General features: G+C 39.5%; 1 protein-coding gene and 1 pseudogene across 5 annotated transcripts in view; one reads left to right on the forward strand and one right to left on the reverse strand.

The window, feature by feature from the left end:
* Window positions 1-15,252, reverse strand: part of CHD6 (chromodomain helicase DNA binding protein 6) — a 221,366-nt gene that overhangs the window by 139,279 nt on the left and 66,835 nt on the right. For 4 of the 5 annotated variants that reach the window (XM_031656781.1, XM_017944807.3, XM_003904734.5 and 1 more), the window contains one exon: window positions 10,426-10,481. In XM_031656781.1, coding sequence (XP_031512641.1) covers window positions 10,426-10,458 — 33 coding nt within the window. In that variant the 5' untranslated portion in view covers window positions 10,459-10,481. The other variant, XM_009216110.3, reaches the window with a different exon arrangement.
* Window positions 7,751-8,160, forward strand: LOC110740499 (annotated as a pseudogene).

Genomic DNA, 15,252 nt, shown 5'->3' on the forward strand with positions numbered 1-15,252 from the left:
TTTTTTTTGAGACGGAGTCTCGCGCTGTGTCACCCAGGCTGGAGTGCAGTGGCGCGATCTCGGCTCACTGCAAGCTCCGCCTCCCAGGTTCACGCCATTCTCCTGCCTCAGCCTCCGAGTAGCTGGGACTACAGGCGCCCGCCACCACGCCCGGCTAGTTTTTTGTATTTTTAGTAGAGACGGGGTTTCACCATGTTAGCCAGGATGGTCTCGATCTCCTGACCTCGTGATCCACCCGCCTCGGCCTCCCAAAGTGCTGGGATTACAGGCTTGAGCCACCGCGCCCGGCCCCACATTTTGTTTTTAAAACAATTTTTTAAAGTCTGCAAGGGCACAGACCAAATGTTAACCATCATTATGTGTGGGTGATACGACTATGGGCAGCTTTCACTTCTTTTTTGGTCTTTGTTTTTACCTGTCTCCCATTAGTAGAATGTAAGCTTCAAGAGGCAGTGATTCTGTGGTAGTATCTAGAAAAGTACCTAGCTTATGGTATAATTCAATCCTGTGGTTACTGAATGAAACAGTTATCTACAATTTGGAAAAGAGAAAAAGGAAGCCTATAGAATTGTACATGTAAACAGAAATGGCAATAAATATCTGTGCATAGAACAAATAATAGAAGAAAAACAAAACGTTAATAGTAATCATTTGAGGCTATGCAAATTTGGTTGTTTAATTTTTAACAGACATCTACAATTTCAATAATGAGAATGTATTACTTTCATGGTATTTTTAACAGAAAAACTTTCACATACATGTAATAGAAAATTTTTACAGACTTCTATAACAAATGAGAAAAACTGTTTTACCAGACAATTCATGTTTCTCCCAATCATAAGGATTCAAGAATCAAAGGCAGAATGAGAGGTGCCAGCACTGAGAGATTACATTTGACTGAGGTGCAGGACAAAGTGCGCACTTTGCACCTAGGCTGGAAAGGCCACCACACCCCCTTCATCCAGCTGTACTTCCTTGCACCTCAAACCCAAGTAGTGAGCAAGGCCTGGCCAACTCCTGCTGCTGGCTGGCTTTGGAGTCTTCTATCTTTCCCAGCAGGGAGAAGATGGTGTTCTGTGTCAGAAATTAGCTAAACATAAAAATGAGTAGAAAAAATCATAAAAATTTGCAACCTTCTATCTCTTTTTAAAGTTCAAATAATAAAAATGAGCATTCAAAGTAAGAGGTAACTGTTCCTATTAACAAATCAGTTCATGGACAACATTTCAGGTAGCTAAAGTTATTTCCTAATTAAAATTAGGATTGTCTTATTTTTTCACCTTCACTTTCTTCAGAAAGTTTTTTTTTAAAAACAGGTATTTGACTACGGAACATACTAAATGCAGAAAAAAAAAAACCAAAAAACCCACATGTCCTCGACTTTTATTTTGCTGCAATTGTACTGGAACTTACCCATTTGGCAAAGACATCTGTATGGAATTAGCAAGACTGACCAGAGTGGGGGCAGGAACAACGTCTGTCCAATTGTTTGTGCATTTGTATATCTCCTTCTCTCTCTGTTTCTTTTTCTGCATTTAGTATACAGACAGTCCCTGACTCATAATGGTTTGACTTACGAATTTTCAACTTGATGACAGGTTTGTCAGGACATAACTTCATTGTGAAGTCCAGGAACATTTCTATTTCAATGTATCTCTACTGAGGAGACCTGTGCTTTAGGTGACAAAGCAGGTACTTTGATCCTGATGTTCTTCACACAGTCACAGCTGGTTAGAACCAGGAGGAAGAGAGTTCAGTTGCAGGTATTTAAGGATAATTCAGGTGGAGAAATCCAGTAGGTTCTTGGATAATTTTCCAAGAAAAATTTCTACAAGAATGAATTAGATTGCCCAGCAAGAATAAAGAGAGAAGGAAAACAGGACCAAAACCTGACACATGCTAATGTTTCAGGATCACCAGAGGAAGAAGAACCTACAGAGTGAGAAGAAACAGTGAGATAAGCAAAGTGGCCAGGAAAAAAATGTAAGACTGAAAGCATGGTATCCCAGAAGCCTGAAGAAGACAGCATTTCAAGACAGAATCATCACAGGTGTCAAACACTACTGAGAGGCAGGTAAGTGAAGCACTAAAGAGTGGTCAAAGGATTTGGTAATGTCATTTTTTCAAAATCTTTCCATCCCCAAATACTTGACTCATTTTTAGTCCCCACCTCTACTTCCATATTTTTGCAATTAAAGTGGAGAGATGGGGATAGGAGATACTTTTCTCTTACGATGTTTCAAGAGTCTTAGAAATTTGAAATCTCTAAATCTGCAGTCAACCTAATTCTTGTTAACTCTAGGCAGTAACAAAAACTGCGGGCTAGTAAATGACTAAATGTGGATGCTGAGAGGGAAGAATTAGGAGGAGAGAGGGAAAATAATAATTAATAAGTGCCTGTGTTGTTTTTGGAAACTACTTTTATTTCCAACTATGGTTTTGGGTAGACCAAAACCTCACAGTAACTCAATTTCCTAATCTGCCTAAGTGGAATGATGTTTGCTCCACCAACCAAGGCCAGGAGATACGTCTTTCAGAATTATTTGCTGATATATTCTAGGACAAGTAGATGCTGAACAGAAACTAGTGGTGTGAATAAGACTATTTTCCTACCTCTTCATTCCTGGCCCACATGTAGTTTTACTGTAGCTTTAGGCTACCGGAGGCCCAAGGCCCAAAACTTAGGCCAATTCTGCTCCTATCACTGCCACATAATAAACCAGCACCCGGGCCTAGAGTTAGAAAGACTGTATTCATGGATAAGGAATTGTTCTTTTATATATCTAAGCCTTGTAGTCACAATGACTTTGAGCACCCAGAATTGTTCTGATATTTTAAATATAAAATGGATGCCAAGGTCAGGTGCGATGGCTCACGCCTGTAATCCCTGCACTGTGGGAGGCTGAGGCTGGCGGATCACAAGGTCAGGAGATTGAGACCATCCTGGCCAACATGGTGAAACCCATTTCTACTAAAAATTTAAAAAACTAGCTGGGTGTGGTGATGTGTACCTGTAATCCCAGCTACTTGGGAGGCTGAGACAGGAGAATCGCTTGAATTCGGGAGGCGGAGATTGCAGTGAGCCAAGATCATGCCACTGCACTCCAGCCTGGCGACACAGACCATCTCAAAAAAAAAAAAAAAGGATGTCAATAATAATAATAGTTAATTTTACTAAGAATTGGGTATTAGGAAGATACTAAGCTTATTGAGTGTATCACCAAAACAACCTTAAGATAGAGGCATATTATAACTCCATTTTAGAGTAGAAGCCTAGAAAGACTAAATAACTCACCTTGGTCCCATGGCTAGTAAGTGGTAAAGCTAAGATTTGGGATTTGACTCCTATGTCAAGGGCCACTGCTCTTAATCACTTCACATTGTCTCGTGTACTGGATACAACAAACTTAGAAATAAGAATCAGCAAGAACCTCTAACCAACCTCTATTTCGTTTCCATCACCCATTCCCCAACACAGCTGTATCTCCTCAACCTTTCCCCAGACGACTTTCAATTCACTAAGTTTTCCTCTTCTATCCATTTCTTCATAAATCCACTTGTTCTCCAGATCAGATGAAAAACACATCAAGAATAAACTATTTATTAAATGGACGTATATTAAATAAATGTAGTAGGACATATATTAAATAAATAAGACTTTTCAACTTCACCCAGAAGGGTCCCAAGATGAGGGTCATTTTAAACAGGGACTTGGCAGCTACCAAAGATCTACCACCAACATCGTAAGAACGTAGTTAGCAGTAGACATATTTCTTTCATTCTTACAAAATGAGAACGTTTTATTCTCAGTATCTAAATATTACATAGTTCCTGGACAGTAAGTTCATGATAAAGTTACAAACCATATCAAAATGAAAAAGACGCTCCTATTGCACTTCCGTTTTTTTCATAATACTTCAACCCTTTGGGACAGTTTTCCCAAGGATGAATCAAAGTTATGCAGAGCGGCCAGGCACGGTGGCTCATTCCTGTAATCCTAGCACTTTGGGAGGCCGAGACAGGCGGACTGCCTGAGCTGAGAAGTTTGAGACCAGCCTGGGCAAAATAGGGAAACCCCATCTATACTAAAATACAAAAAAATCAGCCAGGCGTGGTGGCGGGTGCCTGTACTCCCAGCTACTCAGAAGGCTGAGGCATGAGAATTGCTTGAATCCAGGAGGTAGAGGTTGCAGTGAGCTGAGATTGTACTACTACTCTACAGCCTGGGCAACAAAACAAAACTCTGTCTAAAAAAAAACAAAGTTAGGCAGAGGAAGACAACTCTTCACAGTCACATCAATACTCATGTGCGAGCTAAAAATGTCACAGATCCAAATCCTTCATCATCACTTTGAAGCTGCGCCAAAAACTTGGTCACCAGAGGTTCCCAGACTCCTCTGGTCAAGACAGGAGGCGAGGCAATTCCATTAGCTGTTTTTAAGTAGCCTTTTTTATGATAGTGTTTTCTACATGTAAACTTACAAGACTTACAGCTTCTTTATGCATAGGATTTTAAAATTAGCAGCTTATTTCCATTAAAATTTTGTGTCTGTCTCATAAATGCTAGTGACATATTTGATAACATTAGTAACATGAATTAAATGAACCACAGTGCAACTTAAATGTTAATATATTATAATTAATCCTACTATATATTTTAATGTTAATATTTTATACTAAAATTAAAATATTAGCATTTTAATACTAAAATATTACATAGTAATATGATTACTACATAATCATATGTACTACGTTACATAATCATGATACTATATCATAGTAATCATATTACTGTGTATGTAGAGTAATATTACTATATCATAGTAATATAGGATTACTATGTAATATTTTAGTTAAAACTGTGTCAACTTATATACAATTTACTTTGGTCTTATAAATACCATAAATAAATGTACTGGCAAACTCTATGATTCTAGTCACGATGGGCCTCTGAGGTTGAGTTCAAACTCCCATCTCATTCTTTCTAAAATACAAAGAATTAGGAGAGAGAGAAAATAATAACTAATAAGTTCTGGAGACAGGGAGCTTTACTGCTTACAAGGCATATGGCACAGCTGTGCAGCTCAACTTCTCCGGATGTCCTTCTTTTTTTTTTTTTTTTTTGAGACGGAGTCTTGCTCTGTCCCCCAGGCTGGAGTGCAGTGGCACGATACTGGCTCACTGCAAGCTCCATCTCCCAGGTTCACGCCATTCTCCTGCCTCAGCCTCCTGAGTAGCTGGGACTACAGGTGCCCGCCACCGCGCCCGGCTAATTTTTTGTGTGTGTTTTTAGTAGAGACGGGGTTTCACCACGGTCTCGATCTCCTGACCTTGTGATCCGCCCGCCTCAGCCTCCCAAAGTGCTGGGATTATAGGCGTGAGCCACCGCACCCAGCCCGGATGTCCTTGTTTGTATGAAGCTAAAGCCTATCCTCCTCTAACTCTCCCCACGTGTCCCATTCTCTTCCACAGGTCCAGCAATAGACACATTTAACCTCTTTTCCACATGATGCCCTTAAGTCTTCACTTCTTCAGGTTACACAGTCCTAGCTTCATCCACAGTTCACATTACATAAGTCAGTGTTATTTTGCCATCCCAGTGACTTATTCTGGCCTCGAGTGTATGTCTCAGAACATAAAGTGAGTACGAATGATGAAAAAAAAATCTATTAAGATATGTTCAAAGAGGGGAAAGCATTTAATGCTCAGACTTCTTTTCCTTTTTGGAGGAGGGAGGAGAAAGGAGGTGGATAGGTACCTTTTAAGTCCTTTTGAAACATGATTCTAGGGTGAGGCTGTTTAGTCATCTAGGCTAGTATTAGCCCAGACGATTTTCAGACCCTCTGCAGATGAGGCTAAAAAGTCTTAAAAGTAAATTATTCACTCAACCATATTACCAACTTTGCTATTCTTCCTCTTTCACTATTCTGAATTATGGATCCTGATTTAGTGATCCATACTACTAGTAAGCTTGAGTCCTCATCTCTCCCTAGAGGACTTCTGGGACCAATTCTTTTGGGAACTATTCTTTGTCCTAGTTCACCCTCGGTCACCACCCAAAACTTAGCACCACACTCCACACCTTTCCTTTCTCCCTTCCCACCATGTCTTTCAACTTCCCAAATCCACCCTCTTCCCTTCTAAGCTTTCCTCCTGAGGCCCCTGAAGCAAAAAACCTGAAACCCAGCTCCCCACAGAAGACATTGCCTCTTTTTAGAACTCTCTCAATTTCTTTGGTGGAGCTGACCTTCCCTCGGCCCCCATACTCTCCAATTCCAGGGCATGATCTTCCACCACACGGTAAAACTCTGGCGCTTCCGAGGCATATTTCATTCCCTGGTTATATTAATAGTTTGTAATCAGGCTAGAAATTTCTTGAGAAATTGTTTTAGTTACTACTGGACCTGACCCCAAGTAGAACGCAAATATTTCTGAATTAATATTAATGAATTAATGCTGAAAAACTCAACAAATATTTGTTGAGTGAATAAATTATACCCATATTCACTCCAGGGAAGAAAATAAGGTCTAATAATCTGAAAGTCTTTGAGATTCTCACAGTATATCTGAAGAAAACTCTTCCCATCTTTATGTTTTCTAGAGGACCTAAGAATGAAAGGCTCTGCTTACCCAACTCTTGGCATGGGGTCAGGAAGCAACATTCTCCTGTAGTTACTCAGGTCTGGGTTACCTCCTGGGCACAGCTTCAAGCTGTCATCCTACTTATAATATTATGTATTTCTATTGCATTCACTGTTTATTAACTGTCTTCTACACTGCATATGTGGTCCCAAAGCCCTCTTACCCCTTAAGATTACACCTGCCTGCAGACCATATTATACATTACATAGTATTTATCACTTATGTTTTTTCCCAGTGCCAAGCAAGGAGCTGAGATGAATAAAAATCAGTATTCCTATATCACAGTTTTGTTGCTGCTAACATTAGGATGTGCCCTCTTGCAAAGAAGTATTTACAACTATATTATACATCAATAGTGCCACACAGGTTTTCAATGATTAGAGTTCACATTTTATTTTTATAATTTTTTTTGCCTAATAATGCTTAGTCATCTTAAGAATTAAACATATTTCTTAGAAGCAGTTTAGTTCTCTATAATGTAGATAAAAGTCTATAGCTCTCCTGAGTGATTCACTTTCAAACGTTTTATTAAAGTCTGTTTCTCACAACGCTTCTTTAGGCAAAACAAATTCAATCTCTAAACCCTTTGTTCTGGGCACATTACACCTATTATGCCTTTTCTGGTTAATAAGAAGCACTATTGTTTATTACTGAGTTTTGATTTAATTTGTAAAAATCTACCATTTCAATTTACCTTGATAAGATTTTGAACAAAGAAATGAGGAATATCAAGATCAGAGTGTATTTATATGCTATTTTTCTCCAAGGAAGAGGAAAGTGAATTAATAGGAATGAGGGTTTTTAAAAGGTGGATATTTCATTTGCTGCTACTTCTAACACCTCAGAATCATGGTAAGAGAAAAGACAAAGTTTGATGGCTACTTTTGTTAAACTGAAAGATTTCCTTGCCACTGACAAACTGAATACCAAGTACTTGACAAATTACCCCACTTAATCCTAGTCTTATGATGTGAGGCATGTTATGATTACTCCCATTTAAGTGACAGAAAAACAAGGCTGGCTTTTGTCTTCCAGCTCAAAGGAGGCTAAGGTGCAACTTTCTTTGGTCGTCCTGAATCGGATTCATCTGACACCAGCTGCCTCCACCATGCTTCTGAAGTTTGACCCCAATGAGATCAGAGTCTGTACATGAGGTGCACCAGGGGGGAAGTCAGTGCCATGTCTGCACCGGCTCCCAAGATCAGCCCCCTGGGTCTGTCTCCCAGAAAGGTTGGTGATGACATTGCCAAGGCAACTGGTGACTGGAAGGGTCTAAGGATTACAGTGAAACTGACCATTCAGAACAGACAGGCCCAGATTGAGGTGGTACCTTCTTCTTCTGCCCTGACCATCAAAACCCTCAAGGAACCACCAAGAGACAGAAAGAAACAGAAAAACATTAAATATAGTGGAAATATCACTTTTAATGAGATTGTTAACATTGCTCGACAGATGCAGCACCAATCTTTAGCCAGAGAACTCTCTGGAACTATTAAAGAGCTCCTGGGGACTGCCTAGTCTGTGGTCTGCAATGTTGATGGCCACCCCCTCATGACATCATGGATGACATCAACAGTGGTGTGGTGGAATGCCCAACTAGTTAAGAAGCACAAAGGAAAAATTTCCATAAAGGAACATTTGACAAGACTGAACTTACCCAAAGTTATACAACTAAATCGTAGGGTCAGAGTTTCAATCCTGTTCTAAGGAAGTCAAAGCTGAAGTTCACTCCAGAACATGAGCCTCTTCTCTGTTAGGCACTGAATTCTCCATCCTGGAGTTTATATATTGCTTTAATTTGAACACAATTTTCTATTTTCATTCTCTGCAATTTCTTGCAGTTCAGTTACCAGTATGGCCTACCATCAGTATTTATAAGAGGAGCAGGATCAAGTCTTTCTGAAAGTTGCTCACTTCTTTAACCTGCTTCTCTATCCTATCTAATATTAACTTTTAAATGAAAAATCCTGTTCTGTTCATCATCAACACTACCATGAGGTCTAAAACAAAAACCCATCCAACTGAAGCTACATAACAGCTGGCTAATATACCAAAGGTCTTAACACGAACCAGGAAAATCTCACAGAAAGGAACCAGAATTCATTTTGGTGTAATCACTATAGAATGTTTTGATTTAAATAAATGCTTATCTTAAAGGATGCCTAAAAATAAATAAATGTGAAGACTGCTTTAAGAAATATAAACCTGCTCACATATCACAAATGAAAATAGTTTTGAGGGTTTGGGGTTCTCTTCAGTAATGTGTTCTTTGAGACGGAGTCTTGCTCTTGTCCAGGCTGGAGTCCAATGGCGCAATCTCGGCTCACTGCAACCTCCACCTCCCAGGTTCAAGTGATTCTCCTGCCTCAGCCTCCTGAGTAGCTGGGATTACAGTCACTCGCCACCATGCCCAGCTAATTTTTTTGTATTTTTAGTAGAGACAGGGTTTCGCCGTGTTGGCCAGGCTGGTCTCAAACTCCTGACCTCAGGTGATCAGCCTACCTTGGCCTCCAAAAGTGCTGGCATTACAGGTGTGAGCCACTGCGTCCAGCCAGTAATGTGTTCTTTTTAACAGCAGCATAATATTCCACTAGGTGGGTGAGCTATGATTTAAACAGTCCCCTTTTTGATGGATGTGTACGTTCTTTTCCATTTTTGCTATCATACATGAAACAGCAATTTAAGCCTTTATACACACAGTTTTGCACACCTGAGTATATCCACAGGATAAGTTCCTGGTAGATGGAACTGCATTCCATGTAGCGTTTGCCTATCAGTTGACAACTCTCTGAGCTAGGACAGATATAAATCCAGTAAGTAGACAGCATTTAGTCACTGCTCTTCTTGTTATCTGGCAGCAGATGAGTTAACTAATTCCCCAAACCAACCTATCCATTGAGGACAGACCAGGGGGTAGTCTTTGTAACCATAACCCTGAGCCATAACCCTACGTCACCCTATTATTAGACTAGGGTTCCCCAGAAGCAAACTGGAAAAGTAAGAGAGGCTAGTCTCACCCAACCTCTTTGTTACAGAGTCCCAGTGAAAAGCAGGGATTTAGATACCCCACTTCCCAGGTTGTCATTCAATTCTGTAAAAGAAAAACCAGCCTATCAGAAATAGCCCATTTCCAAGAGACAGAGACAGGTCTCCCATCTGACCTCCCTGAGTGAGGTCTCAGAGTTCCTTTGAATATATTACACTCAGGGCACAGCAGTACCAACCAAGGAAAGAGATCCTGGCAAGATAAATCACACTCTCCATCCCACACCCCCTTCAAAAAACCAAATGCCAAAGAGTTGATGCTCCTGTTCTTCTAATTATTTCACTATTCTTCTCTCTAGGAGGAACCCATCCACTGATCATTACTTACAAAATCATAAGTAAGGATTTTGTAAGTAAGAATGCTTTTAGTTTAACCAAAAATCCAGATGGATAGAAGGATAAATATATAAACTATAAAGAATTGGTCACATCTCTCTTTCAGAAAAGACTCAGAAAGCTATTCAAAGGGAGGAAATGTTTCTCTTCTACTTGGCTAATTTGAATAATATTCTGATATACAGTTTTCATTACATTTACTCCTACGTGAAGATGAACTGAGCATCAAGAAAAATCCACATTATTAAGTCATTCAGAACAGAGCTCTCAGTTACTATAATACAGGCAACAGGGAAAGTACCAAAGATTAAGGGATGAGCCAATGCTGCCAGTGTCTCCCCTTGTTGAAAAAGCACCAAGATACCCCAGATGCATTCACTTAAAAGAAATGTGATCTCTTACCTGCTTCTCTTTCTTCTGTATTTTCATTTTCATCTATTGAAGGAAGATATTTATTTCTGTAAAACATTTTTAAAAAGGCAAAGATTATGACAAAATCCAAAATAAAACATTTTCAACATCGCCAGATTAACTATAACACACAAGGAAAACAAACAGGGGATTACTTCTGCAGAACATTTATGTCCAACAACCCCCAGAGCCCTAAGTGTAGACCTAATTAGATCTAACTCTATTAGACCCTAATTTATTGCACCCAATAAAATGAAGTCAAAAGGATATTGTCTTTGTAGATTAAATCAGTTATAAAAGATGCTGGCATGTATGAAAGTTAGCGGTAACTAATAAAGGAACAAAAACAATAACATGCCTTCATTGAGGGGTATTAGGAGATGGGGAGGAAATAAGGTAAGCCCTCATCCCTTTTGGAAGAAAACAATCAATGATGTCTATAATTGATAAATCAAGAAATAGAAATATAGACAATAAAAAAGAGCTAAGAGTTCAATGCAATTCTCTCTAAGGAGACAGGATTTGGTATATTATTTGACGTTTTAAACCATGTGCATTTATTACTTGAAAAAATAATTTCATTGCAATACTTCATACGATTTTTTTTAAAGGACTGATTTTATTCTACCCAGGACTTAAGCCTCCATCCCCACTGCAACCATAATGTCCTTGATGACACTGCACTTCTCATAAATGACTTGTGAACACCATAAAAGCCCAGTAATTGTCTTTAGAGGTACAAAGGCATGTTGGGGCATCTCAGGGAAAAGAACAAACCCTAGTCTAGGAAACCCAGAATTTGGGGCTGCCAGCATCACTAACTAATACTACTGCTTCAGATCTGAAGCTCTTAACCTTCCTCATATACAAACAATACAAGGATCATAATATCTCAGGCTTCTGGTTCTAGCCGGGATATAAACACTGCTTCCTATTTTTTGTTGACTTTGATTTCCTGGTCATCCCACACAGCTACAAAACACCACTCACTCAGAAAACCAAATTACCCTTAAGTTTCCTAATTATTTCTCATATCCAAATGAATGGGATATGTAGGCATTAAGTATTAATACAGCTTTAAGATTAAAGTGAGATAAGTATTTGAGGTGGTAGATATGTTAGTTTGACTTAATTATTCCACATTGTATTCAAAAATGACATCACTCTGTACCCCATAAATATATACAACCATAATTTGTCAATTTGCAATTTAAAAAACATTAAAGTGAGTTCCAATTCTAAGTGAGTTCATGGCATGCTGGATGCACACAGAAAAATGAAAGACATGATTCCAATCATCCTTGGGACTGCAATTACGGTTTATCATTTTAATGTCTGTCAATTTAGATTTTTTTTCTCTAAGAGTTAGAGGCATTTTCTATTAAAAAGAACCACAAAATGCCATGGAATCTGTCCTAGAGAGACATGTCTACCAAGGTACTGCTGTTTGCAAAGAGTGCAGCGGCTAAGGAGGTAAGCAGCTCGAAAGCAGGCATGGTCGGGTGCTCAGGGGAAGGGGATGAGGGCAGAGACTAACTGGCTAAATCAGGGAAAGGCAAGTCCATTTAGTAAATGGTACTTCTAAGAATCAATGTAAGGGTTAGTGTTCGATAGGACAATTATTTACCTGAAGAAGCCATAAATTCCAGATAAATGTTAAGTGCTCTGAACCAAGGCAGTTAAAATTAAAAAAAAAAAAAAAAAAAAAAAAAATTATCTCCTAAGCTTCATTACAGTGGAGTCAATTCTAGGTAAATGATGTTACTACAAGTTTATCTCCTTTATCTCTATTCTTTAAATTATCAGATCCCAGAAAACTGACATTCTCAACCATCACAAACTGCCACAAAGTCAAAAATAAAGAAGTTTGGGGGAAAATTCCAGCTAATAAAAAAGGCTATTATCAATAATAAGACATATGTGTAGAAAGTAAAAAGTTTCGTCTTCAAAGTTCCCCTTCTTGCTAAAGAATAAATCATAAGTGTTAGAAATAATAGTTTCTTTTAAAGACTAACTTTCTTCAAAGCCTCTTTGCTTTGGGCTAATAACTCTTTGTTAGGCCCTATCCTAAGTAACTGTTGGACATGCTCACAGGCACGTTCCAGCTCACAGCCTATGCCCATTCCTTATTTGGAAATGTTACCGCTTCCTTAAACCTTTCGTAAGCAACCTCCTCTCCTTCTTTGTTCTTCCCTGCACTTACCTATTTAGGAAAGTTTTAGGCTATTAGCAAATCGGGTGTCAGTTTAAGAGTGTGAGGTCCAGCTCCAGCCAATGGATGCAGGACACAGCTGTAAGGATGATCCAAATGCACAAGGGATAAATATATCTGCTTTCCTTTGTTCAGGTGTGCTCTGGCCATTGTTTCATCTGCGACTGAGTACCCTTTCTGCAGAGACTAAAGATCGCCTTGCTGAGAGATCTTCTGTCTATGTGCTAACTTTTCTTCGTGGCACCGATTATTTCTAACCATTTTGGTATGTCTAACAGTATGTCTCAAATAAAATTCTGCCCAACAAAATGAAATCATTAAAAATTACAGAAAGGTCAGGTACAATGGCTCACACCTGTAATCTCAGCACTTTGGGAGGCCAAGGCAGGTGGATCACTTGAACCCAGGAGTTTGTGACCAGCCTGGGCAACATGGCAAAAACTTGTCTCCACAGAAAATACAAAAATTAGCCGGGTGTGGTGGCTTCCACCTGTGGTCCCAGCTACTTGGGAGGCTGAGGTAGGAGGATCATCCGAGTCTGGAAGGTCCAATCTGCAGTGAGATCACACTACTGTACTCCAGCCTAGGTGACAGAGTGAGGCCCTGTCTCAAAAAACAAACAACACAAAACACTACAGGAAAACTCTACCAATGTTAATAAAAAATTACCTTTGTAGCGTATAAAGAACCGATACAAGTACGATGCAGCAGGGACATCAGAAAGCACAATTTCTGATTCACTACCACAAACGAGCACTGCAATAAAAATAAGCAGCGTGCATAACACTGCCAGGAATGTGGGAAAACAGGTCCTACTTATCATTGCTAATGGCACTTTTAACTGTTTCAAGCTTTCTGAAGAGCACTCAGGCAATATGCCACTAGATCTATGAACGTTTTCAATCCTTTTATAGGCCAGTTCCACTTTAAGGAATATCTCCCAAGGCCACGAGCGGGTAGGAAATGAACCTGACCCCAAGGGGAAGGTCAGAGATGAGGTGAGTGAACTGTGAAAATATCACATCAGACTTGGCTAGCCTCTGAGACGGAGAGAATGTGCATGTGAAATCTGAATGATGGCGATGTTACTGCGGAATAACTGTCTAGTTCACTGAAAGCAAATGCTGGCAAATCTCATGTTACTGTCAAATCATTTCTGGCATCCCAACAGTTCACAAAACACACCAGCATGCTGCCACCCAACAAGATAACAAACGTCATCAATAGGTGTTCAATAAGCATTTATTGGCTTGTCCTTCTCCGGACAGCACCCCATAATTTATAAACACCCTTAAATTATCTCTACTTTTAAATCTTTTTAAAGGCACACATTAAAAAAATGTATAAAACAATGTCATCTTTTTGTGAGGCTAAATTTTATGTGCTAGGAATAGATGACTAGTTACACCCTAAAGCTTGTACTTCTGTACAATGCTGGAAATGGCTCTACAGTCTCTGCTGCCATCACTCAGAAGTTCTGACTAGATCCTTCTGGCTCAATAAAGAACAAATCAAAAAGTAATTTCAGGGTCTCGATACTTAATTAGAAACATAATGCAGATAATTCTACAGACAATTCTGTATGGGCAAAACAGAAAACCTGTCAACAGCGGAAAACATCAAGTGTATAACTTCTGAATCGGGGAAACTGGTGGGAAGCTAGTGGGACTCCCACTCTCCTTGCTGCAGTATGTATGAGTGCTTCTGTAGGAGTGCAGCATTTAATTACCTTCACAGGAAGGTAAGCTGCTAATGCTGTAAAAATAAACAACATAAAAGCTCCCATTCCTTCTTATACTCACCCATCTAAGGATGCTCCTATTAAGAAAAATGGGTGCCAGGTTTCAATAAGAACATTTTGAAAGTTTTCTTTTTTTTTTAATTACTATCTCTCTCTCTGGTCCAAAAATTCTGCAACAGTGCCTGTGCCATTTCCAAGTTCCTCAGTGCTGTGTAATATAAGTTTTTAAAAATAACAAAATATCAGGTTCACCCCATTCAACCATTTATTCATAGAAATGATTTAAATTCACTATACCTTGAGAACTCTGCCATCCTAACAATCCCTGCTCAGTCCAAGGGTCTATTTCATTATGAGAGTGTGTGTTTTTGCAAACACAAACAAGTGCATACCCAGCAAACCCCTACCAAAGTCCTTCATATTCACAGAAGACGAGAGTAGACACAACTGAACACAGTAACGATGGAGAATTTTGCTGTTAACAGGCCCCTACCCTCACCACTCTATCAGGCACTTTGAGACAGAGTATGTGGGAAGCAACTCTAAACCTCAAATTTTCCACAATGAACATGTATTTTTATAATCTACTCATGCCCATCCTCAACCTTGAGATTGTTTCCTATGAACCACTCTAACAATAGCAGGCATAAATAGGGTAATCCCACATGGTTATACTGTGGGGATTTTAGGAATAGGAATAAGGACACAGAGAGTAACTCATCTGGGAAGAGTGAGATAACCAAGAAAGCAGAGATGTCTTGAGGAATGCCACCTGCCTTAAATCCTGGCCCAAACACCTCTTATCAAGACTCCTGACCCCGGAGGCAGTCCAACGGATAAGAAATCCCCCAACTTCCCATTTCCC

Source organism: Papio anubis, chromosome 16 (assembly GCF_008728515.1).
Source record: "Papio anubis isolate 15944 chromosome 16, Panubis1.0, whole genome shotgun sequence".
Lineage (NCBI taxonomy): Eukaryota > Metazoa > Chordata > Mammalia > Primates > Cercopithecidae > Papio > Papio anubis.